The 18487-nt window shown below is 37.5% G+C and overlaps 3 protein-coding genes across 6 annotated transcripts; 1 reads left to right on the top strand and 2 right to left on the bottom strand.

Annotated features, from left to right (window-relative positions):
• Positions 1-704: 704 nt before the first annotated feature.
• On the bottom strand, positions 705-4854 carry LOC126587151 (triose phosphate/phosphate translocator, chloroplastic-like). 2 transcript variants are annotated; one of them, XM_050252136.1, is made up of 12 exons: positions 4284-4854; positions 4093-4167; positions 3790-3855; positions 2621-2699; positions 2368-2488; positions 2179-2274; positions 1902-2014; positions 1737-1814; positions 1528-1644; positions 1343-1442; positions 1160-1260; positions 705-967 (listed from the first exon to the last, which is right to left on the bottom strand). In XM_050252136.1, exons 1-12 carry the CDS (start codon positions 4535-4537, stop codon positions 950-952), a joined length of 1218 nt encoding a protein of 405 aa, XP_050108093.1. In that variant the 5' UTR covers positions 4538-4854; the 3' UTR covers positions 705-949. The 2 variants fall into 2 exon arrangements, with proteins under 2 accessions (XP_050108093.1, XP_050108094.1); XM_050252137.1 differs by having other exon boundaries at positions 4279-4550.
• A 1601-nt stretch (positions 4855-6455) lies between these two features.
• On the top strand, positions 6456-8920 carry LOC126587817 (pentatricopeptide repeat-containing protein At5g46100). 3 transcript variants are annotated; one of them, XM_050252891.1, is made up of 2 exons: positions 6456-8372; positions 8770-8864. In XM_050252891.1, the coding sequence occupies exon 1, from the start codon at positions 6917-6919 to the stop codon at positions 8360-8362; it is 1446 nt and encodes a 481-aa protein (XP_050108848.1). In that variant the 5' UTR covers positions 6456-6916; the 3' UTR covers positions 8363-8372; positions 8770-8864. The 3 variants fall into 3 exon arrangements, with proteins under 3 accessions (XP_050108848.1, XP_050108847.1, XP_050108846.1); XM_050252890.1 differs by lacking the exon at positions 8770-8864 and having other exon boundaries at positions 6458-6649; positions 6812-8696; XM_050252889.1 differs by having other exon boundaries at positions 6459-8375; positions 8772-8920.
• LOC126587818 (protein DMP4-like) lies at positions 8881-9863 on the bottom strand. Its single transcript, XM_050252892.1, has one exon. It carries the CDS (start codon positions 9723-9725, stop codon positions 9081-9083), a length of 645 nt encoding a protein of 214 aa, XP_050108849.1. The 5' UTR covers positions 9726-9863; the 3' UTR covers positions 8881-9080.
• Positions 9864-18487: the final 8624 nt, after the last annotated feature.

Raw genomic sequence — 18487 nt, 5'->3', positions numbered from 1 at the left:
TAAACCGAACTTTGTATTTCATATTGATTACAAATTTACGATTCACGACCCTCACAAGCCATCCATTGTTGATTCGAAGAATTGAAACCCATGTTTAAGGTTTGGTTATGTAATCGCTACTTTTATAGACAAGTATCTATGATTGTTTGTTTCATAACCACACCGCATAAAGGTGGAAATTCATATCCAATTTGATCCAATCAACCACAGAAAGTAAGATTCTCTCCCCTCTCTTTCTCTCACTTTTATCTTTTTCTTTCTATCTCTATAAAGAAGTCAACATAAGATTCATAAGATATTAACGTGATTTAATCGTGACCATTCAAATCAGAGGATATTGAAGGCTCCCAACCAAACATGCATGGCAAGTTTCTGATCACCAATAAGAAAATGGCCAACTAAAAGCATTTAGTAGAGGGTACAATCCATTCCCAAAATTTGGTGGTTCTCTCCTCTTGAATATCTTGAACCATCTTTTTAAGGACCCCAATAGAACTTGGAGGTCCTTATCCTCACCCTTGCTTGAGTGGCTAAATCTTAGATTATTCTTCATTCCTCAAAGAAAAGTGAATTTTAGGTTCCATGAGGTGAACCTCACGCCTCGCACCTAGATTGGGCTTCCATTGGACTCCTCGGCCACGCCCGTCTTTTAATTCATTGTGTAGAAATAAGGTGAATTGCATGACTTTAATGAGAGGATGAAGTCGCGTAAACAAAAAACATGATAGACAAGTAATTAAAACATTATCTAGAATCTCATGAGACCATTACAAATTAGAATGTCTTCGTACTCTCAATCAATGGGGAAAAAAAGGGGGGGGGGGGGGCGGAGGAGGAAAAGAAACAAACTATGACATAGATAACAGATACTCAATTTGCAATTTCTTCTGAAGGGAATTTACAAAATTTACAATGCATGGTTCCCTCCATGTCCGTTCTTCATTCCGTCTCATGCAGCTTTTCCTTGCTGGATTTTCAGGAAAGAAAATGAAAAATGCATTAGCTAACTGAGAAAAATGTGAGCAGAAGTGCTTCCTACATAAGCAGTCCCAAGCGGGTTCTAATACTAGTTTAAAGGCAACTCCAAACATGCACGATTGCAGACATTGGATGGAAGAGTAGATTGCATGTACTATATACTTAGCTATATCTGACTCACTCGTTTCTCTTCTTCTATCTTGGCCTTGAGGTAAGAGTAGATTGCCACTCCTGCAATTGCAATGGCAGTTCCAATACCGGTTTGTGTTGAAATCTTGTTACCTGCGAGCAGCAGAACATAAAAGAGTCAAGTTTTCATTGATCTAAAAACGAAGTTGAAGATTGTCAGACATAAAATCATTACCAAAGATCACGATCGAGAAGCCAATCACAAACACACGCTTCAGCACGTTTCCAACTGCGTGCGTAAGAGGCGCCACTCTCTCCAGGGTGTTGGTGGCCAACTGAGAATTTGGAAAAACATAAACCGTTCGTATGATTTCATAAAAATTGAATTCAAGTGAGAAGATTATGCTACTACACATGTACCTGGTTATAGAGATGGTAAAACAATCCAACCCAGAAGAGATCGGTGACGAACTTGACGAGTCCTACTTTAGCAATTGCATCATTGAAGCCATACTTGATCAGTTGAGGTCCCTCTAACTGTTGATGAGAGACGAGAGACGGAATTCATCAAAATTATTATTTCAGTTGCAGAATCAAACTTCCAGGAGTCTCAAGAGAAGTATACTCACGATGAGAGCGGGTGGAATGCAGACGATGAGTGCAATGATTGAAATATAAGCATAGAGATTTGTACTATCCATATCAGTCTGCAGAAATAACAAAAGAAGTTATATAAAGAGGAAAAGTTAACTTGGAGAATTCAAAACGTAAAGTTTTCGAGAAGGAAAACTGACCATGGCTTTCTTTGAATAGATACTCCTGTAAGTGAAGGAGATATTTGAAATCATAGCACTAATGAAGCCAAGCCAGTTGAAAGACAACTCAGTCAGCGATGCCATCGACACACCTGCATTTTAAAACCATGGAAATACCAACTTACGGGATACTAAATTTATATATGTTCGGAGAAATGATTCATTGAAATAATGAGTCGCACATTGATATCAACACATTTGGTTAAATCTCGGATAATACGATTACAACTGAATGAACATAAACAGAAGAGCATACCAATAACAACAGGAGCCAGGGACAGCCATAGAGACAAGGGGATTGATTGTCCGAGGACAAATTGCGAAGCAGAAGCATTGAAGAATGGCTCAAGAGCTGAAACAAATAAATCCAACGTTAATGCACCCTTAACTTTATAGTCATTTGTTCTTCTCCGAAATCTGTTGGATCATAAATTTGTGCTCTCACCTTTGATTGTATGTGTGAAGGAGACAGCAACGGCTGCAAACGAGACGTTGCTGGTGACGTGGCCAAGTGCATGGCACACTGCCACTGGGATGAGCAGCTTCAAGAGGTTTGCATCAATGGGCTACATGGAGAGAAAACACAAGTCACATTTCAAGTGAACCAGACACAGATTTGCAAACGTGAGTTAGGTCAGTTTGCCCGTCCTAACTCTCGAATTCAAATCCCCCTTTATTTATTGAAGTGGTTCACTTACAGCGCGTTTGGGAAGTCCCACTGCCCAGCTGATCAAACAGTACACTACTCCGACGCCCAAGTGCACGACCGACACAAAACTGCACCCGCACACAACAAAAACTCATTTCTTCAGAAGAAGCCGGAACTTAAAATAACTAGAACAGGCATGGGATATGTTATTATGACCGTATTTTAAGCTAATTGTACACTATCATATAATTAGCTTCTTCACATAACACCGTATGATTTAAAATATAGCACAGTAACATCTCGATGCAGGAAACGATTTAGCTTTTTCGCATAACACTGCATGATCTAAAATACAACACAGTAAAATCTCGTTGCATGAAAACATTTAGATAGTGTATGATTTGAAATGTAGCACAGTAATATCTCGTTGCATAAGAGCAAGTCCACCCCTAAAAAATGAGATGGCCCAAAGTTCATTTAATCCACCCAAATGAATAGTAATTGACTTGATTGACCAGTAATTGCTCAAGTGCATCTTCACTTCTAAAAAATGAGATGGCCCAAAGTTTAATCAATTTGTATTAAAATATTATTATTTTTTAAATAATAAAAAAATATATTTTTAATTTCGAATAAAATTTTTAACCAATTTTGTCACATCATTTTTCATTTTCCAAAAGTATAATTCCTGTAGAAGATGGTTAGGTATTTATATAAAAAAATCGTTAATTTTTTTTCTATATTTTAAAACATTTTTTAATTATTTTTATTAAGTTAATTAATCTGGACCTTTGATTTCAAAAATGTTGAAATCCAACAGCCCGAAAGTGGACATATGGCTCACGGTGAGATTTTGACATTACATTTTTTTTTTTTTAAGTCTGGAACGCGCGCCCATGCATGCGTGTATCCCACGCGCCAGCCGCAAAAAAAATAAAAAAAAATCGTGGCTGACGTCAACATGACGTTAGATAGGCCGGTTCCTCACTCAGCCAATTTTGAGCCGGCCTAGAGACTGGGATGAACATTGGGCCGGTCTATTTTGCAGGATAAAGTGGATTTTTAGGGTGCCAACCTATTTTTTTAGACTTTAGACCAGCCTTCAAAAGAGGAGTTGACTTGCTCTAAATCACTTAAGCTTTCTCGCACAGCAGTATATAAATTAATATAGCACGGTAAAATCTAGTTGTCTTAAAAAATCGAAAATGGTACACTTACTATGGATACGGAAAGTAATTGTAGATCTTCTTGTTCATGATGTTGAAAATTACGTTCAAAAAATACCTGCAAACCAAGGACAAATCCGTAATTCCCTACACAATGATTACTCAAAATATATATACAAATAAAATCAAAGGTATTTTCATATGGCTCTCAAATAACTAAAAATTAGACTTATTTAAAAAATAAACATATAAAATTGGACTTATTTTAAATTTTTTCTAATTCAAATTAAATATAAACTGTTTCAATAATTTCTAATAAGCCGTTAAATTGTAGGTGAAGCGCGCGAGTCCGTACCACATGAAGAAGAAGAAGCCGGTGAGGATAAACGGGTACTTGTCGAAGAACCCGATCGGCGCCACCTTCGCGTCCCTGTAACACCACCGAGTCAGAAGGAACCGGCAAAAAACACACACCAAAAAAACTCATTAGTACGGAGGCTGACGCGGGCGAGTCAGACGAGTCAGAACGGAGGAGACGGACCTCACCCAGCGGAATCTCCTTGAGCCGGCGACGAGGCCGCGGCGAGGCACGGTTTGAGAATCTCCCTCTTTATCGGGGACGCCTCGAGCAGCAGCGCCGGACGGAGCTGCCTCCCCCATATGAGGTTCCCGCCCTCGCTCACGGCCCCTATCGGCCGGGCCGAGACGAACGAGACGACGCCGTTTTCTCTGTGGGATGGCTTGCGCTGGTAGGGTAGCGGTGCGAATGCGGCGGCGCGTGACAACACTCGCGACTCCATGATTGGTAGGGAAAGCAGGAGGATAACTGATTGGCTGAGAGGGAGTGGGGAATGTGAATTGGGAAGATACAGAGAGCTCTTATTAGTTGTTCTGAGGAGAGCACGGATAGAGAACGAAACGAATCGTTTTGGAAGCAGAACTTTTGGTTTCTCTTCGCTTGGTTAGGATCTTGTACGAGGCGGAGCATGTTAGTCAAGTACACCCGCCGGTGTGATTAAGTGAGGGTTGGTTTGAAATTACATTAGGTAGCACTGCGTCCAGAGAGATTTGGACCACCAAATTCCGATCTTATGGGTCTTAATTAGTTTATTTCATTAGCCCACTTCACAAAAACTCAAAAAAATTAACAATTCGAATCTCTTTCTCTCTCTTCAACATATTAAATTTCTCGATTCGCAAATTTCGGACACAGAGATTCAAAATGGATCACATTCCATGTAGCACCTATGCTTATAAGAGCTTAATTAGGTGACTGCACTATGTTAAAGGTGTTTTTGTAACAAACACATTCAATCCAAATGTGCATATAACATCTTTTACGACCAACTGCATTTCCAATTCAAGTACTCATTTGCATTTACATGTACATTAGAATTGTAATCCTAAAAATATATCAAAAATATATTCAAATGAGATGCGCTTTTCCACAAAATTTTAATATGCTAGAAGCGTTTTCTAAAGAGGCATAATCATTGTTTTTTAAGAAAGTACTTGTATAATCAAAAACCGTTTTTAACTTCTTTTAAGAATCACAATCAAAATTGATTTGATTGTTATTTACGCTTTTAGTTATTTTACAAGCGGTCTTAAATAATTTTGAAGAGGTATGAGTTGTTGAATGGTGATAGGATGGGAGGAGGAATATGGGGCACTATGGTGGGGGTGGATAGAGAACGAGAGTGACATATGGGGATGTGAACCGAGAGAGGCGAGGGGGCCCTGCTTATCCCCAGCGTAAGGCGTAGGAGCGACGGGGATGGGTGTGTCTTCGATCGCCTTATCGTTTGCGTTTACGTAATTCCCTTTCCTCTGTGAGCTGTGAATCCTTTTGCTCCTCTCACCTGTTTGTCACGGGCACCAAATTGTCGGAACAAAAAGCTTATAAAAGCTTTTGATGATTTTTGTGCAACAACTAGTCCACCTACCAAAAAAATATCTGATCGACCAAAAGGCTCACAATTTATTCACTGTAAGGTACACATTGATTCTTTATAGCTTCGATTTTTGGGCTCTAAGCATGCAGGTTGACAAAGCCGACGTTGTAACTCTAATGTAAGTTCAAAGCGACAATTTACGCTCGATAATAGTCAATCATTTTAATATATGAGATCAAAGTTGAAGAAAATTGAGTAACAGTGAAGTTTTATCAAAGCGTTTGATTTGAAAAGAGAAAATTGTAGCAATGGTCCATCAACTAAAAATCTCTTACCATTTGTCCCTTAACTCATCAAAACGTGTTGTTATTGTTCCTTTTGTCAATTTCGTAAGAATTCCGTCAAAATAAGTTATGTTGGAAAGAACATTTCTACAATTCGGTTAAGGTCAAGGAACTACTTATCCAATTGAATTAAAGTTGAATGACTTTTTCTATAATTTTTCACATTTGGATTTTATATTTGCCCATTGGTTCAACCTTACGTGTATAACATGTGACTCATTTTGACGGAAATTCTAATGAAATTGACGAAAATGACTATAGCTGCATATTTTGATGAGTTAAGAGACTAATGATCACATATTTTTAGTTGTAATGATCATTGCTACAATTGTGTTAAAGTTGAAAGATCATTGCTACTATTTACTCGTTTGAAAACCCCATAATACGACGGTGACAAAAGTCACCTCACCATTTGTTGGGCCTATAACAGACATGACCCAACAGAATTGTAGATCGACCCGATCCATATCCGACATGACCTTTAAACAATTGGGCCTGATTCAAATATTTCATGTCTCGCTCCAAATTCGTAAATTGGCATCCAGTCTTCGCGCCGCCGCCGTCAAAAGCCCCTCCGCTAAGTATCACCACTCATAGACCGCAACGGGGACGGCAAAAATACACCGAATCAGAAGGAGAAAAACAATTTCTCTACAAGCAATCAGCCGAAGAGGTAGCTACTCCTTGTATTTGAGTTAAATTCATACTTTTTCCCGCGAAATTCTTGTGTGATGTATGGCGACCCGAATCTGTTTGATGAAATGCCTCAGAGAGTTTAGACCAAATGTAATAGCTTGAATTTTGGTGCTAATTGATTCATATTGTTCGTGGGTAGTTTTGTTTTGATCCAGAGATTTGCGTGGAACCGTTTCTTGTGCAAATTGAAGCTTAATTTGGAGTGGGAATTATTGCCATTACTGAGAGAGAGTTGGTGGGAATAATGGGAAGTAAAACTTTGTTCAAATGGTCAAAACAAATCACGACTTCCCAAGTTGGGCAGCTGATAAAAGCTGAAAAGGACTTGCAGAAAGCTGTTCTCGTTTTCGATTCGGCAACAGCCGAATACACCAATGGTTTCCGGCATGATCACACCACATTTGGTCTCATGGTCTCTCGGTTAGTCTCCGCGAACCAGTTCAGGTCCGCGGAGGCGTTACTCGATAGGATGAAGGAGGAGAAGTGTAGTGTTACTGAAGATATATTCCTCTCTGTTTGCAGAGGGTACGGCCGCGTTCACAGGCCGCTGGATGCCGTGAGGGTCTTCCACAAGATGGAGGACTTTCAGTGTAAACCAACCCAAAAATCTTACATTACCATACTTGGCATTCTTGTTGAAGAAAACCAGTTAAAGATTGCTTTCAAGTTCTATAAGTATATGAGAGAAACTGGCATTCCAGCTAGTGTTATTTCGCTTAATATTTTGATCAAAGCCCTTTGTAAGAACAGTAATTCTATGGATTCAGCTCTTCGAATATTCCGCGAGATGCCCAATAAGGGGTGCACCCCAGATTCGTATACGTATGGTACTTTGATCAATGGATTGTGTAGGATGGGAAAGATTGGGGAAGCAAAGGAGCTATTCAAGGAGATGGGAACAAAAGGTTGTTTGCCCTCTGTTGTTACTTATACTTCCTTGATACATGGTTTGTGTCAATCTAAGAACTTGGATGAAGCTATGGGATTGTTTGAAGACATGTCAAGCAAAGGTATTACTCCAAACGTGTTTACTTATAGCTCTTTGATGGATGGGTTTTGCAAGGGTGGGCGTTCTGGACAAGCAATGGCACTATTAGACTTAATGGTTAGCAAGCACCATAAGCCGAACATAATCACATATAGTACTTTGCTTCATGGACTCTGTGAAGAAGGAAAGCTTCAAGAAGCTACAGAGATTCTTGACAGGATGAAACTCCAAGGCTTGAAACCAGATGCAGGGCTTTATGGGAAAGTAATAAGTGGATTTTGCAATGTATTCAAGTTCAAGGAAGCTGCAAACTTTCTTGATGAGATGGTCCTTGGCGGAGTCACCCCAAACAGACTAACCTGGGGCCTTCTTGTTAGGATTCATAATGCAGTGGTCCAGGGCTTGTGTAGTAGCGGTGATCAAAACCGAGCTTTTCAACTGTATCTTAGCATGCGTACGAGGGGTATCTCAATTGATATGAAGACTTTTTATATTTTAGTGAAATGTATATCTCAGAAAGGAGACCTGCACAAAGCTTATCGAATTGTTGAAGAGATGGTGCTTGATGGATGTGTCCCCGATGAGGGAATATGGAGTGCCATGGTGGATGGTTTTTGGAATCGCAAGAAGGTGCGTGAACCTGCTGAGTTGTTGCAGGCTGAGCTGATGACTGAAGTGGTTGAGCCTGAGACACTAATCTGAAAGTTGTGAGCTAGTAAGTGCTCTTGCACACGTTTCATTTTCTTCATTCTTATTATGAAAACTTGTCCTGCGAATTGCTTTTCTTTTTAAGAAACTATACATTTCCGGCTCAAAAAATGACAAGTTGCCTGACACATGATTTGTAAAGCACTTTATGGGGATGATGTTGTTGTTGACCGACAATCTTGAAGTGAACTACTCTTTTCATTGTCTGCCATTATAACACATAGGCTCATGCCATCCGCATTACATCCTTCGTTTTTGTCTTTTGGCCAATAAGGTGCCACCCTTGTTCGTTATGGATTTAATAGATTCATATCACTGTTGTCTTTTTCGAGTTTGTGGAATTTATGGATTTAATTTATAGACAGTGTTCCAGTTATTTATACACCTGACTCATGCAATACAGGAAGATGTACTACAATCTTTGGCGCATAAGATAAGAGAAATCATTATCTCAAGCGTTTCTTACTCGGTACCTCAAACGATATTCGTAATTATTTGATTAAGAGTTGAGATGTTTAAAAGTTCTCTTTCAATGTGCCATGGACTTTTGAACTGGAATTTACAAACAAAGAGAATCGGCATATGACCGGCATTTACAGAACTTGGAGGAAGCCGGGATGGAAGAAAGAATAATTAAGGTTGTATGTGCGGGGTTTTACAGTTTTAAGTAGCATGCAGGCAAATATGAACTGATCAAGCAAAAGAGGAGTTGCTAATTTGCAGAGAGGGGGAAGCCCATTCCGTGGCGCTTGGTTGGAAACACAACAAACAACATACTGCAAATGACGCCAATGCCAACTGGCAATGCTGTGAGTACCTCCTGAGCCTCATCTGACGGCATTGGATAGAAGCAATTCACTACATTCTGATCAAAAAGTGCAACAGCTGTGAATACAAGTATTGACATGAATGCATGGAGGAAATCTATAAACTGCAGATGGAAATTTGCAGCGACTTCAGTTGATATGTTGGCTGACCCATCAATGATCCATAAGCCTTTGAATGTAGCAAACCCATAACAGACATTTCCTTTATTGTCCCTTAAGCTGTCAGTGAAACTCAGTAGAAAACATGAAGCCCCGCAGAGGGCCACAAGGCCAGCAGTCATGAACCGGCTGACTGAGTCACAGTTGCCCTGGTTTGTAAATATGGGTGCCAGAAGCTGAAATGCAAGAACTGTTCCCTTAGGCAAAAGATTGGCCAAATGAGCCGTGCTCTGAAATGTCTGGCGAATTGCTTTCTGTACCAGCGTTCTTTGCTCTTCTGTCACTGATTTTGGTGCATCTTGCAAGAGGGGAAGTTTCTGATCCTCATCATGCAGGTGTCGGGATGCCTCAGCTTTTATCTTGATCTCCATCGACCAGAAACGTTTGATAAGTTTCTTTTCCCTTAATGTTTTTCGTCTCTCCTCTCAGTTATAGCATTTTGCTTTGTGAGGAACAATGTTATATAAATAGGAATAGAAATGAAACTTGAGTGGAGGTAAAGGGAGGGAAAGAGTAGTTAGCCATGCCTTGCAAGGAAGAGAAACCTAAAACTGGAACTGAATTTTAGATAAAGCAGCTAGCAGAAATCGGAAGGGAGAGTTTTGGTTCTTGCATTTGTTTTTCGCTAACTGTCCATGAATCTCTGATGACTCGTTATAGACCATGCTCTTTAGAGTAGTCATAAGGGGGAGAAAATTCTCTTTTAACCAAGATCACATGCATTCAGATACGAAGGCTTACAACAACGAAAGCATGTCCAATAGAAAGTGAATCACCCCGTCCAATAAACGCTGACCACATGGTGATTTGGTAACGAGAGTATCTCCACAAAGGGGGGATCAAGTACAAAGAAATTTGGGAGCCTTTTTTGGTTGCTGAAACGCAATGCGCATTGGTTTGAGGCAAGCTTCACAAGAGGTATTGTTTACAATTATATTATTATTATTGCTAATTTTAGAAGTGGGGACTCACAATTATTTGTTATTTTAGGCTTTTGCTTTTGTGTGTTTTGCTTGGAAACATGAATGTCTGGACTCTGGTTTGGATGAGATAGGGAGGTTTGGTCATACATTGGGTCATATTATACTCAGTACTACCTTGCACGTTATATTACTTGATAAACGGGCGTGAAAATTGTCTTGGAGCTAAATCTTGCCACCAAAAAAGCCCCACATTTTCATTTTGGACTTTCTAGAGGTTCGATACGAGGTGATTTTCGCACTTCCCATTTTTCTCTCTGTACTCCCTTTATTTCTAGACTCTAGAAGGGTATTCAAAAGATAAAAACGAGAAGAGAAAACGAGAGTGCGAAAATCACTACTCTTCATTGAGGACTTGTTATGGAAATGGTTGGGAGAGTTGTCCTCCATGACTAGGACTAGGACCTAAAAACCTGCCCATTACTAAAAGGCCCAAGGCATCTCATAAAATAGCCACTGGGGTGCTCACACTGAGCTCAAGATACCCATTACATTGCCTTTGTTGAGTGTTTACCTAGTCTTACGTCGAACATGAAATTTTTTTTGTACGGGTATTATTCTAGCCGGGCCATCAAGTTGTTTGGATAAACCATCATTGAAGCAACCCGTGTTAATAATATAAATGCGTATACGATTTTGTATTATTATTACCAGACGTTACGATAACATTGTACTCGAGTTATATAAGTTGTTCTTTTTTGTAAGAGCTTTATCACGAATAACACGGTCTGAATTCCTCCCTAACAGGTTTTTCACTACTTAATTTACCTTTTTACCGATGATGATTCACTTCTCCCGAAAAACTGTATTTGATTCATAATTCCTGACTACCCTCGGTTATTTCACTTCACACAATAGCTGTAACTTGTGAGGAAGACAGATGCCAGTTAGGCCGAGTGTCGTGGTCGGCGTACTTATGGTGAAGAGAGATGTGACGTTGAAAGAGTTTCGACGAAATGTGTGCGCTCCTCCTCCTTCTCCTCCTCCTCCTCCTCCTCGTCGTCCTTTTGCGTTATTGGACCATGCATGGCAATTTGGCATGCATCGCCAAATGCTAGGGTTGCTTAGGCTGAAAGTAGCCGTTATAGACAAGAAAGGTCATGGCCCCGCGCATTACCCTTTTAGCTTTCTTCATCACTTTTTTCCCCAAGTGATTAGTCCTAGCTTGTGGCTTGTAGCTTCATAGCCTGCTTTTTGAGGAATTGAGATTCTCTTCGGATTTCTGTGTTATGAGTAGTCGGACTCGGAAATCTAGGCCGTTTAAGAGAGGAAAAGTGAGATTTAGGCTGTTCAAATACTTCATTCTCTGTGAGGTGGGCAAGTGAGATTGGCTAATGAGGACTGCATAATTTAAATTGAGCAGTCTATATTTTTGTGTCCGGCAACTCTAGACATAGTAATCTGAAGAGGATCTCAACTGCTTTTTGAGATGGCATCCGTTACAAACTCAATTATAAATGCACATTTTAGCCGTCACTAGTTATAAAGTTTAGTTATGTTTATTCTTCCTTATTTGTAGAAGGTCTCAAATTCAAACTCACATGGATTACCAATTCGATACCAAATACCTCTCAAAATAGAAATATTATGGTATTAAAAAACTTGCATTTCAACTCGAATATCTTAAAGGTAAAAAAGAATCCCACTTAAAATATATATTTAAATTGCATATTTGAGTTAAGTCAGTTAATCAGTTAGAACAATATGTATGTATCTTGCACCTGAATTTGAATCGAGAAATCACACTTTTTTTTTTTCTTTGAAGAATCTTTGAGTTATTAGATTGCAGATTCTGGTCCAAAACTGTTTACCAGCTACAACTATGCAGCTGCTTTAATCCTATAAATAACAATTTCTAACTGTAATTACCAAACCAATACTAGCATCTAGCTATTCCCTTTATTTTTTTTATTTTTTATTTTATCGAATTCCATGATGACCAGCAACCCCTACTTCCTACTCCTCCAATGATTTCCAGATTGTGAAATAATTACCCCATCAAAACTGGACCCAGATACTTATAATTTTGTTTCTTTAGGACATTCAACAATGCATGGAAGAAAATGTAACATATCCTGTCAAATATATAATTAAAAAGGTTTTTTCTAGTACATTTTAAAGGTGACCCCATTTATTTATAAACATACCCTACAAATGCAGAAGCAAATGATCATTTGGAGAGAAAGAGATACCAGGTGCGTGTTCTGAATGATGTTTCTGGGTGTGCGACGATGAATTCTCAACTTTTACTTAACAAATGATGGATCGCCATAGCCAATGGCACAAACAAGCATGCAGAGATATATGATCATGGCAAGGAAAGATTTTACGTACCTTTCCATTCCTTTTTACTAATTCATAGCTTCAAACTTTTGTTGGGTTGTTTGTTTCACCTTCTTGCAGTTTTCAGTACCAATTGATTTTGTTTCTGCTTTTTCCCTAATTTCAATGATGCTATGTTTCCATGAGAATGCTTTTATGAATATGCAGTGGAAAAGGAAAACCTACAATGAACAAGGATACAGGAATACATTAAATTAACAAAAAAAATTGTTGTAGACCATAAAGGAATACAATACGACACGAAAATACGAAAAAAATACTATTGTGTCCATGCATCTTAAAAGAAACCCAAATTTTTTATATTCTTAAGTAACAATCGACAACTTGGCTCCTTTCCTATATTTGTGAGAAATCAAATTTTATACAGTGTCTACGAAGAGAAAGAAAAGAAAAAAATATTGCAGTTGGTAAATAAATTATTCAACGTATAAAATTGATAAATCAGAGTAGAATAGAATACGATTCAAAGTAATAGATTATGCAAAAACAAGATAAGAATGCGTGCAACATATGCGACATCTGTTCCTACTAGGTTAGTCGATATAATCCATTTCTTATTAGATTTAAGTATTAAATTTAGTAGATTAACTTAGCAGATTAAGTAGTAATTAAGCTTTTAGCTTACTGGAATGGCCATGCCTTGAAATTTCATTCTCTTCCAATTTTTATATAATATGCGTGTCAGCTTCTGTCTTGCATGATTCTACATTGCAAAGGCCAGAGGGTAGTCATGCATCAATCACTCTTCCCACGTCAATTCTCTCTCTCTCTCTCTCCATCCCCCCTTTTTCTTTGATCTTTTCGACTGCAAGAATCTCTCCACTGGCGGGGTCGTCCTCCATTTGCCTCACCAATGGCTGTAATAAAAACCAGCCTTCGAGTTTGAGGAAGAGTAACAACAAAGTAATAAGACCCGTGACTCCATTTACTTGATCACTACATTAAGTCACTATATCGGTCTTTATCTGTCAATAATCTCTCAATTCTCACCCCCACTACTACCCTACCACTACTGACTACTCTAGGGTTCAAATTAATTTTCACATCACCTTGGTGTGGGCACGAGATTAAAAGTCTTTCTGATGGAACTATATGATGTATATTTTGCTTGACTAAATCAGTTAGAACAATGCTAACTAGAGTTTATTGAGTTGGTCAGGGTCGTTCTCTTTGCTAGATCCAGGTTTAGATTCGAGTCTTGTTGCTTGTAATTCCTCTTAGTGAGCTAAAGGGGCTAAAACCCCATTTTAAGTCCTTAAAAGGATTTGTGATATGCCCTGACTGCTGGCCCTGAGATGGGCAGTCTTCCTTCCCCCTAATTTTTGTTACCAAGAAAAATTTAGTTAGAACAATATGTTTTCGTCTATACACTCAAATTTTAACTTATTTCTTTATTATACGGGTATATTTGTTATTGACACCAAGCTTGATTCCTATAATTAAAGAAGTGACATTGATACAATATAATCATTTTTCTTTGTCAAATGATAGAATTTGTTAGCTTAGATGTTAGATTAGACATCGACGGGGTTTGAACCCACGCCGTCATGCAAGGATTCAATTCTTTTCCACCACTGTAGTAAATGACCACTTATTTAGTTATAGTGTGGCCAATTTAAAGTCAGAAGAGTATGAAATCAAACCTTCAATTAAATCTGCTTTCGTACTTAAATTTCAAACAATTGCTGTAATTACGCTCCATAAGTGATCATTGATCAACTTTCATAATCAACCTCCAAGAAAGATCGCTTTCTAGACAATGCATACTAAGGAAGAAATCAAGGAAACTATATATGAACGTAAGCTATTACTCCAAATTATACTAGGAAGCCAGACGCGGGCGGAATTTGTCTTTACATAAATAAATACATGTGAGATCTACATGCATCAATCACTTTGAACTGGCCACACTATCACATATGATTAACCCTAGTATTGTTATGGGAGATGTGTGTGAGAATATGAAGGTAAAAAAGTCTCGCATAGGTGAAAGGTGAAATCTTATACAAGGACTTATAAGAAATTGAGTTACTTCTTATATTGCCGATTGGTTTGTGATGAAACCTTAACTTTCTTTATGATACCATAATAGGTTGAACCACGTATGAAGCACAACATCCACACGTGCTATATGTCATTCAATTCGTGTTATCCATGTATTTGATGTATGAGAATGTGAAAATAAAAAAATCTTATATATCAATAAAAAAAGAAACCTTACAAAATATAAGAAGTTGTGCTACTTTCTACTAATTTCATTCGTATAGGAAAACCTTGCTAGTTGCTGCAATATTTTCAGCTTTTTCTAACTTGAGGTTTCATGTTTTTAGTCAAAGATTTTCCAAGTATGTATTCCAAAATCGACTTCAAAAGTCAAAAGGTGTTGCCCACCCAGTCAGATTATGGTCCAACAATTGCCATTCAATACATTATTTTTTCTTCACTTAATTTGTTTAGGGATTTTATTAGACGATTAGTTCAACATTATCATTAAATAAGCCGGCATCTTACCGTGGTGGACATGCAAGTTGGGGTCCTCTTAAGACTTCTATCTTGGAATTTTTCTAAAATGTCATAAATATACACTTTTTTTTTTTTTTGTCATATGAACTAAAGTTTTAAGCAATAATCATAGTAACTTTCCGAAATCATTAATTTGTTATCTCACACTAACTTCGTTAAGTTTTTCATTCAAAATAAATCATGTGTTTTGCACATAGTTATTTAGGACATTTCCAAATAAAGAATATCATTAAGCTTTACCATAGATAGGAGGGCCCTAGCGACTTTATGTTTTTTAGTCATTCACTTTGAAACACAGAGAAGCGAGTGCGGGTCCTCCCCTTTTTAAACGGAAAGCCTTCATATCCTTGTATATCATATCAGCCCCCCTTTTGTATTTTTGGAAAAACCTCGCTGCCTACGCTGTTGCTTCATATGCCACCTCACATGGTGGTTATTTCCTTTGGGATGCGTATGATCTTGAATTTCTTTTGAATGTTATAAAGAAAATGTAAACGTTACTATTAAAAATTTAATAAAATTTATCTTTTGACAAAATAAATAAATAAATAAATGAAAACAATAGTGTGCCTTTTTCTCAATGATTGTAGAGGATATGGTTTTATTCCTCCTTTTGGACTCCAATGGGATTTTAACACATACCATAATCCTACTCAAACTAATCCTGGTTTTGTTTAACCTGTTTTTTTTTTTTAAAAAAAAGCTTCCAAAACCTTTTGAATTTAGTAGTCGGTGCTAGGTTTATATACAGCTGGGCATGCACTTGATGTTGGTTTCCTATTGAGCATGATCTCTGCCAAAAAACTTGTAAAGAAGTGAAAAAGTTGTCTTTGCCATAACCTTTCTCTCGTTTAACCCATTGGATAAGAGAATGAATGAGCATGCTTTCAGTTTATGCATCTTTTAATTTTATTTTTTTACTCCCAAATAACGGCGAAGATTTTTTGTTGTCCTTGGAAAAAGTAGAAGTCCTGCTCTAATTAAGATAGGAACTGAAAGTGGAATGAAAGGTATAGTCCATGAATACTAATATGTATATTCCATAATTTTTTTTAAAATTATCTTAATTAATTGTTTCTGAGTCACTGATTCTTATTTCTTTTCTTTTGAAAGAGGCCTAGTTTCAACTAAAACAAGAAAAGGAACATTTCTAGTACTATTAACTGTGATTGTTCGATCCCATATGTATAACTGATTAACAGAATGCTCTAAAATAGTAATTGCGTCATCTCAAAAATTAGGGTTGGTTTGGTATTGCTGTGCTTTAAAAAAAAACTACTGTGAGAATAAACGGCTGTGAAATAAATCAGGAGAGTGTTTGGTAAAATTTTTTGTAAAAGTGCTTTCGGAAAAAAAAAAAAAAACAGTCTGATAGTGTGTCTTTTCATTAAAGGAGCACTGTATCTCCGTGTGCTTTGAAAAAAAAAAGCTAGTTTTCCAAAGCTGCAAATAGTAGCTTCAGCCTTTTCCTTTGATTTCAGCTTATTCTCACAGCAACTTCCAAAATAAGCTTTTTTTTTTTCAGTTTACCAAACACCTAAAACCCTCACAGCTTTTTTTCATGGGTGTTTTTTTTTTTTAAGCACCTCACTCCCAAACCACTCCTTAGGGCTGGTTTGGTATTGCTGTGCTTTGAAAAAAAGCTGCTGTGAGAATAAGCGGCTGTGCTGTGAGAATAAGCGGCTGTGAAATAAATCAGCAGAGTGTTTGGTAAACCTTTTTGTAAAAGTGCTTTTGGGAAAAAAAGCAGTCTGATAGTGGGTCTTTTCATTAAAGGAGCATTGTAGCTCCGTGTGCTTTGAAAAAAAAACCAGTTTTCCAAAGCTGCAAATAGCAGCTTCAACTTTTTCCTTTGATTTCAACTTATTCTCACAAAAGCTTCCCAAATAAGCCCTTTTTTTTTAGTTTACCAAACATCTAAAACCCTCACAGTTTTTTTTCATGAGTACTTTTTTTTTAAGCACCTCACTCCCAAACCACCCCTCTCTAATAATAGTCAACGAGAAATAGAATTAAAGTTGCGAGCCAAAAATTGAATGTCGTGAATAATAATTTTTAGCCTCAAAGGAGTTTCAAATCGACCCATTCCATGCATCTTTTGAGTTGGCCTTCTAGTTAAACAATTATATTAAAAACACGATGAACATAATGCTATGAATAATTTTCTAATCCAACCTTGTTTAAAAAACGAACTCCAAACATATTCATATGCTAAAAGATAAACTTGTGGGTGCTTTTCCAAATCTACCACCACTAATGATTCAGAAGAGTAGGAAAGTGAGGAAGGCCTGTTAGAAAAGAAGAGAAAGCAAAGCAACACTCCAAATGGGAGAGAGTTTCCACAAACAGTTGAGAGATATCTTTTTGGGTATTTTACACAACAGGGATTAGAGTTTTAGATGGAGATAAAGTGGGAGATGGTGGGATGGGAAGAAAGGTAGGATTGAAGCACAAGAGGACAATTATGATTGTGGTTAGGAACAGATCACTCAAATGTGTTGGATCCACCATAATCCCCTTTGCTAGCTTTTTCTATCTTTAATTATCACCCATATTATAATTAATCATTAACACAATATTTTTCCTCTCAAAGTTTGTAAAAGCCCTTGATCTTGACCCTACATGTCATATTATTTTACGTATTACAAATAAGGATGGACGACATTAATATAATTGTTGTATTCTAATTTTTTATTATATAAGTAAATAAATAAATCTATATGTATTATGAATTCGAAACTCTTCCGCCCCGTAAGTTAATGTTATAATTTTGAACTCTCTCATTTATCTTAATAATAGTAAATTAAAAAAAATAAAATAAAGTATATGACTGTTTCGAATACACTAAAAACTCGCGCAAGGTGAATCTGCTGCTTTGGAGTTAGAAAAGGTTATAGCACTAGGATTCCTCCTTTTCTTTCCTTTTTTCAGGTCAGAATGAGTCTGCTGCTAATTTTGGGTTTCGGGGTATGAATTATTTTCCTTAATTTTATTACAATAAAGATAAATATATCATCATTTTGTTGGACCATGGCTTCATGATCTTTTTCTTTTAGACCAAAAATCTAAGTTTAATTAAATCAATATCATTGACTGCCAATAACTTTTTGTTTGGTTTTTTTATAGGTGGACCACCGTTTATAGCCAGAGAATTGGTGATGGAATTTTTGTTAGCAGGCTATACTGAGAGTAATTAGGAAGGTCGATCAAGCACTAAAGTCACCTCAAGCCTGCAATTCTAGTTAAGAAGTGTTTCAAAGTTCCAAACAAAACTTTGATCCCACTTG

Source organism: Malus sylvestris, chromosome 10, assembly GCF_916048215.2.
Source record: "Malus sylvestris chromosome 10, drMalSylv7.2, whole genome shotgun sequence".
Classification (NCBI taxonomy): Eukaryota; Viridiplantae; Streptophyta; class Magnoliopsida; order Rosales; family Rosaceae; genus Malus; species Malus sylvestris.
Note: the sequence above shows the minus strand (reverse complement) of the source record. Positions and strands in the feature narration are given on the sequence as shown.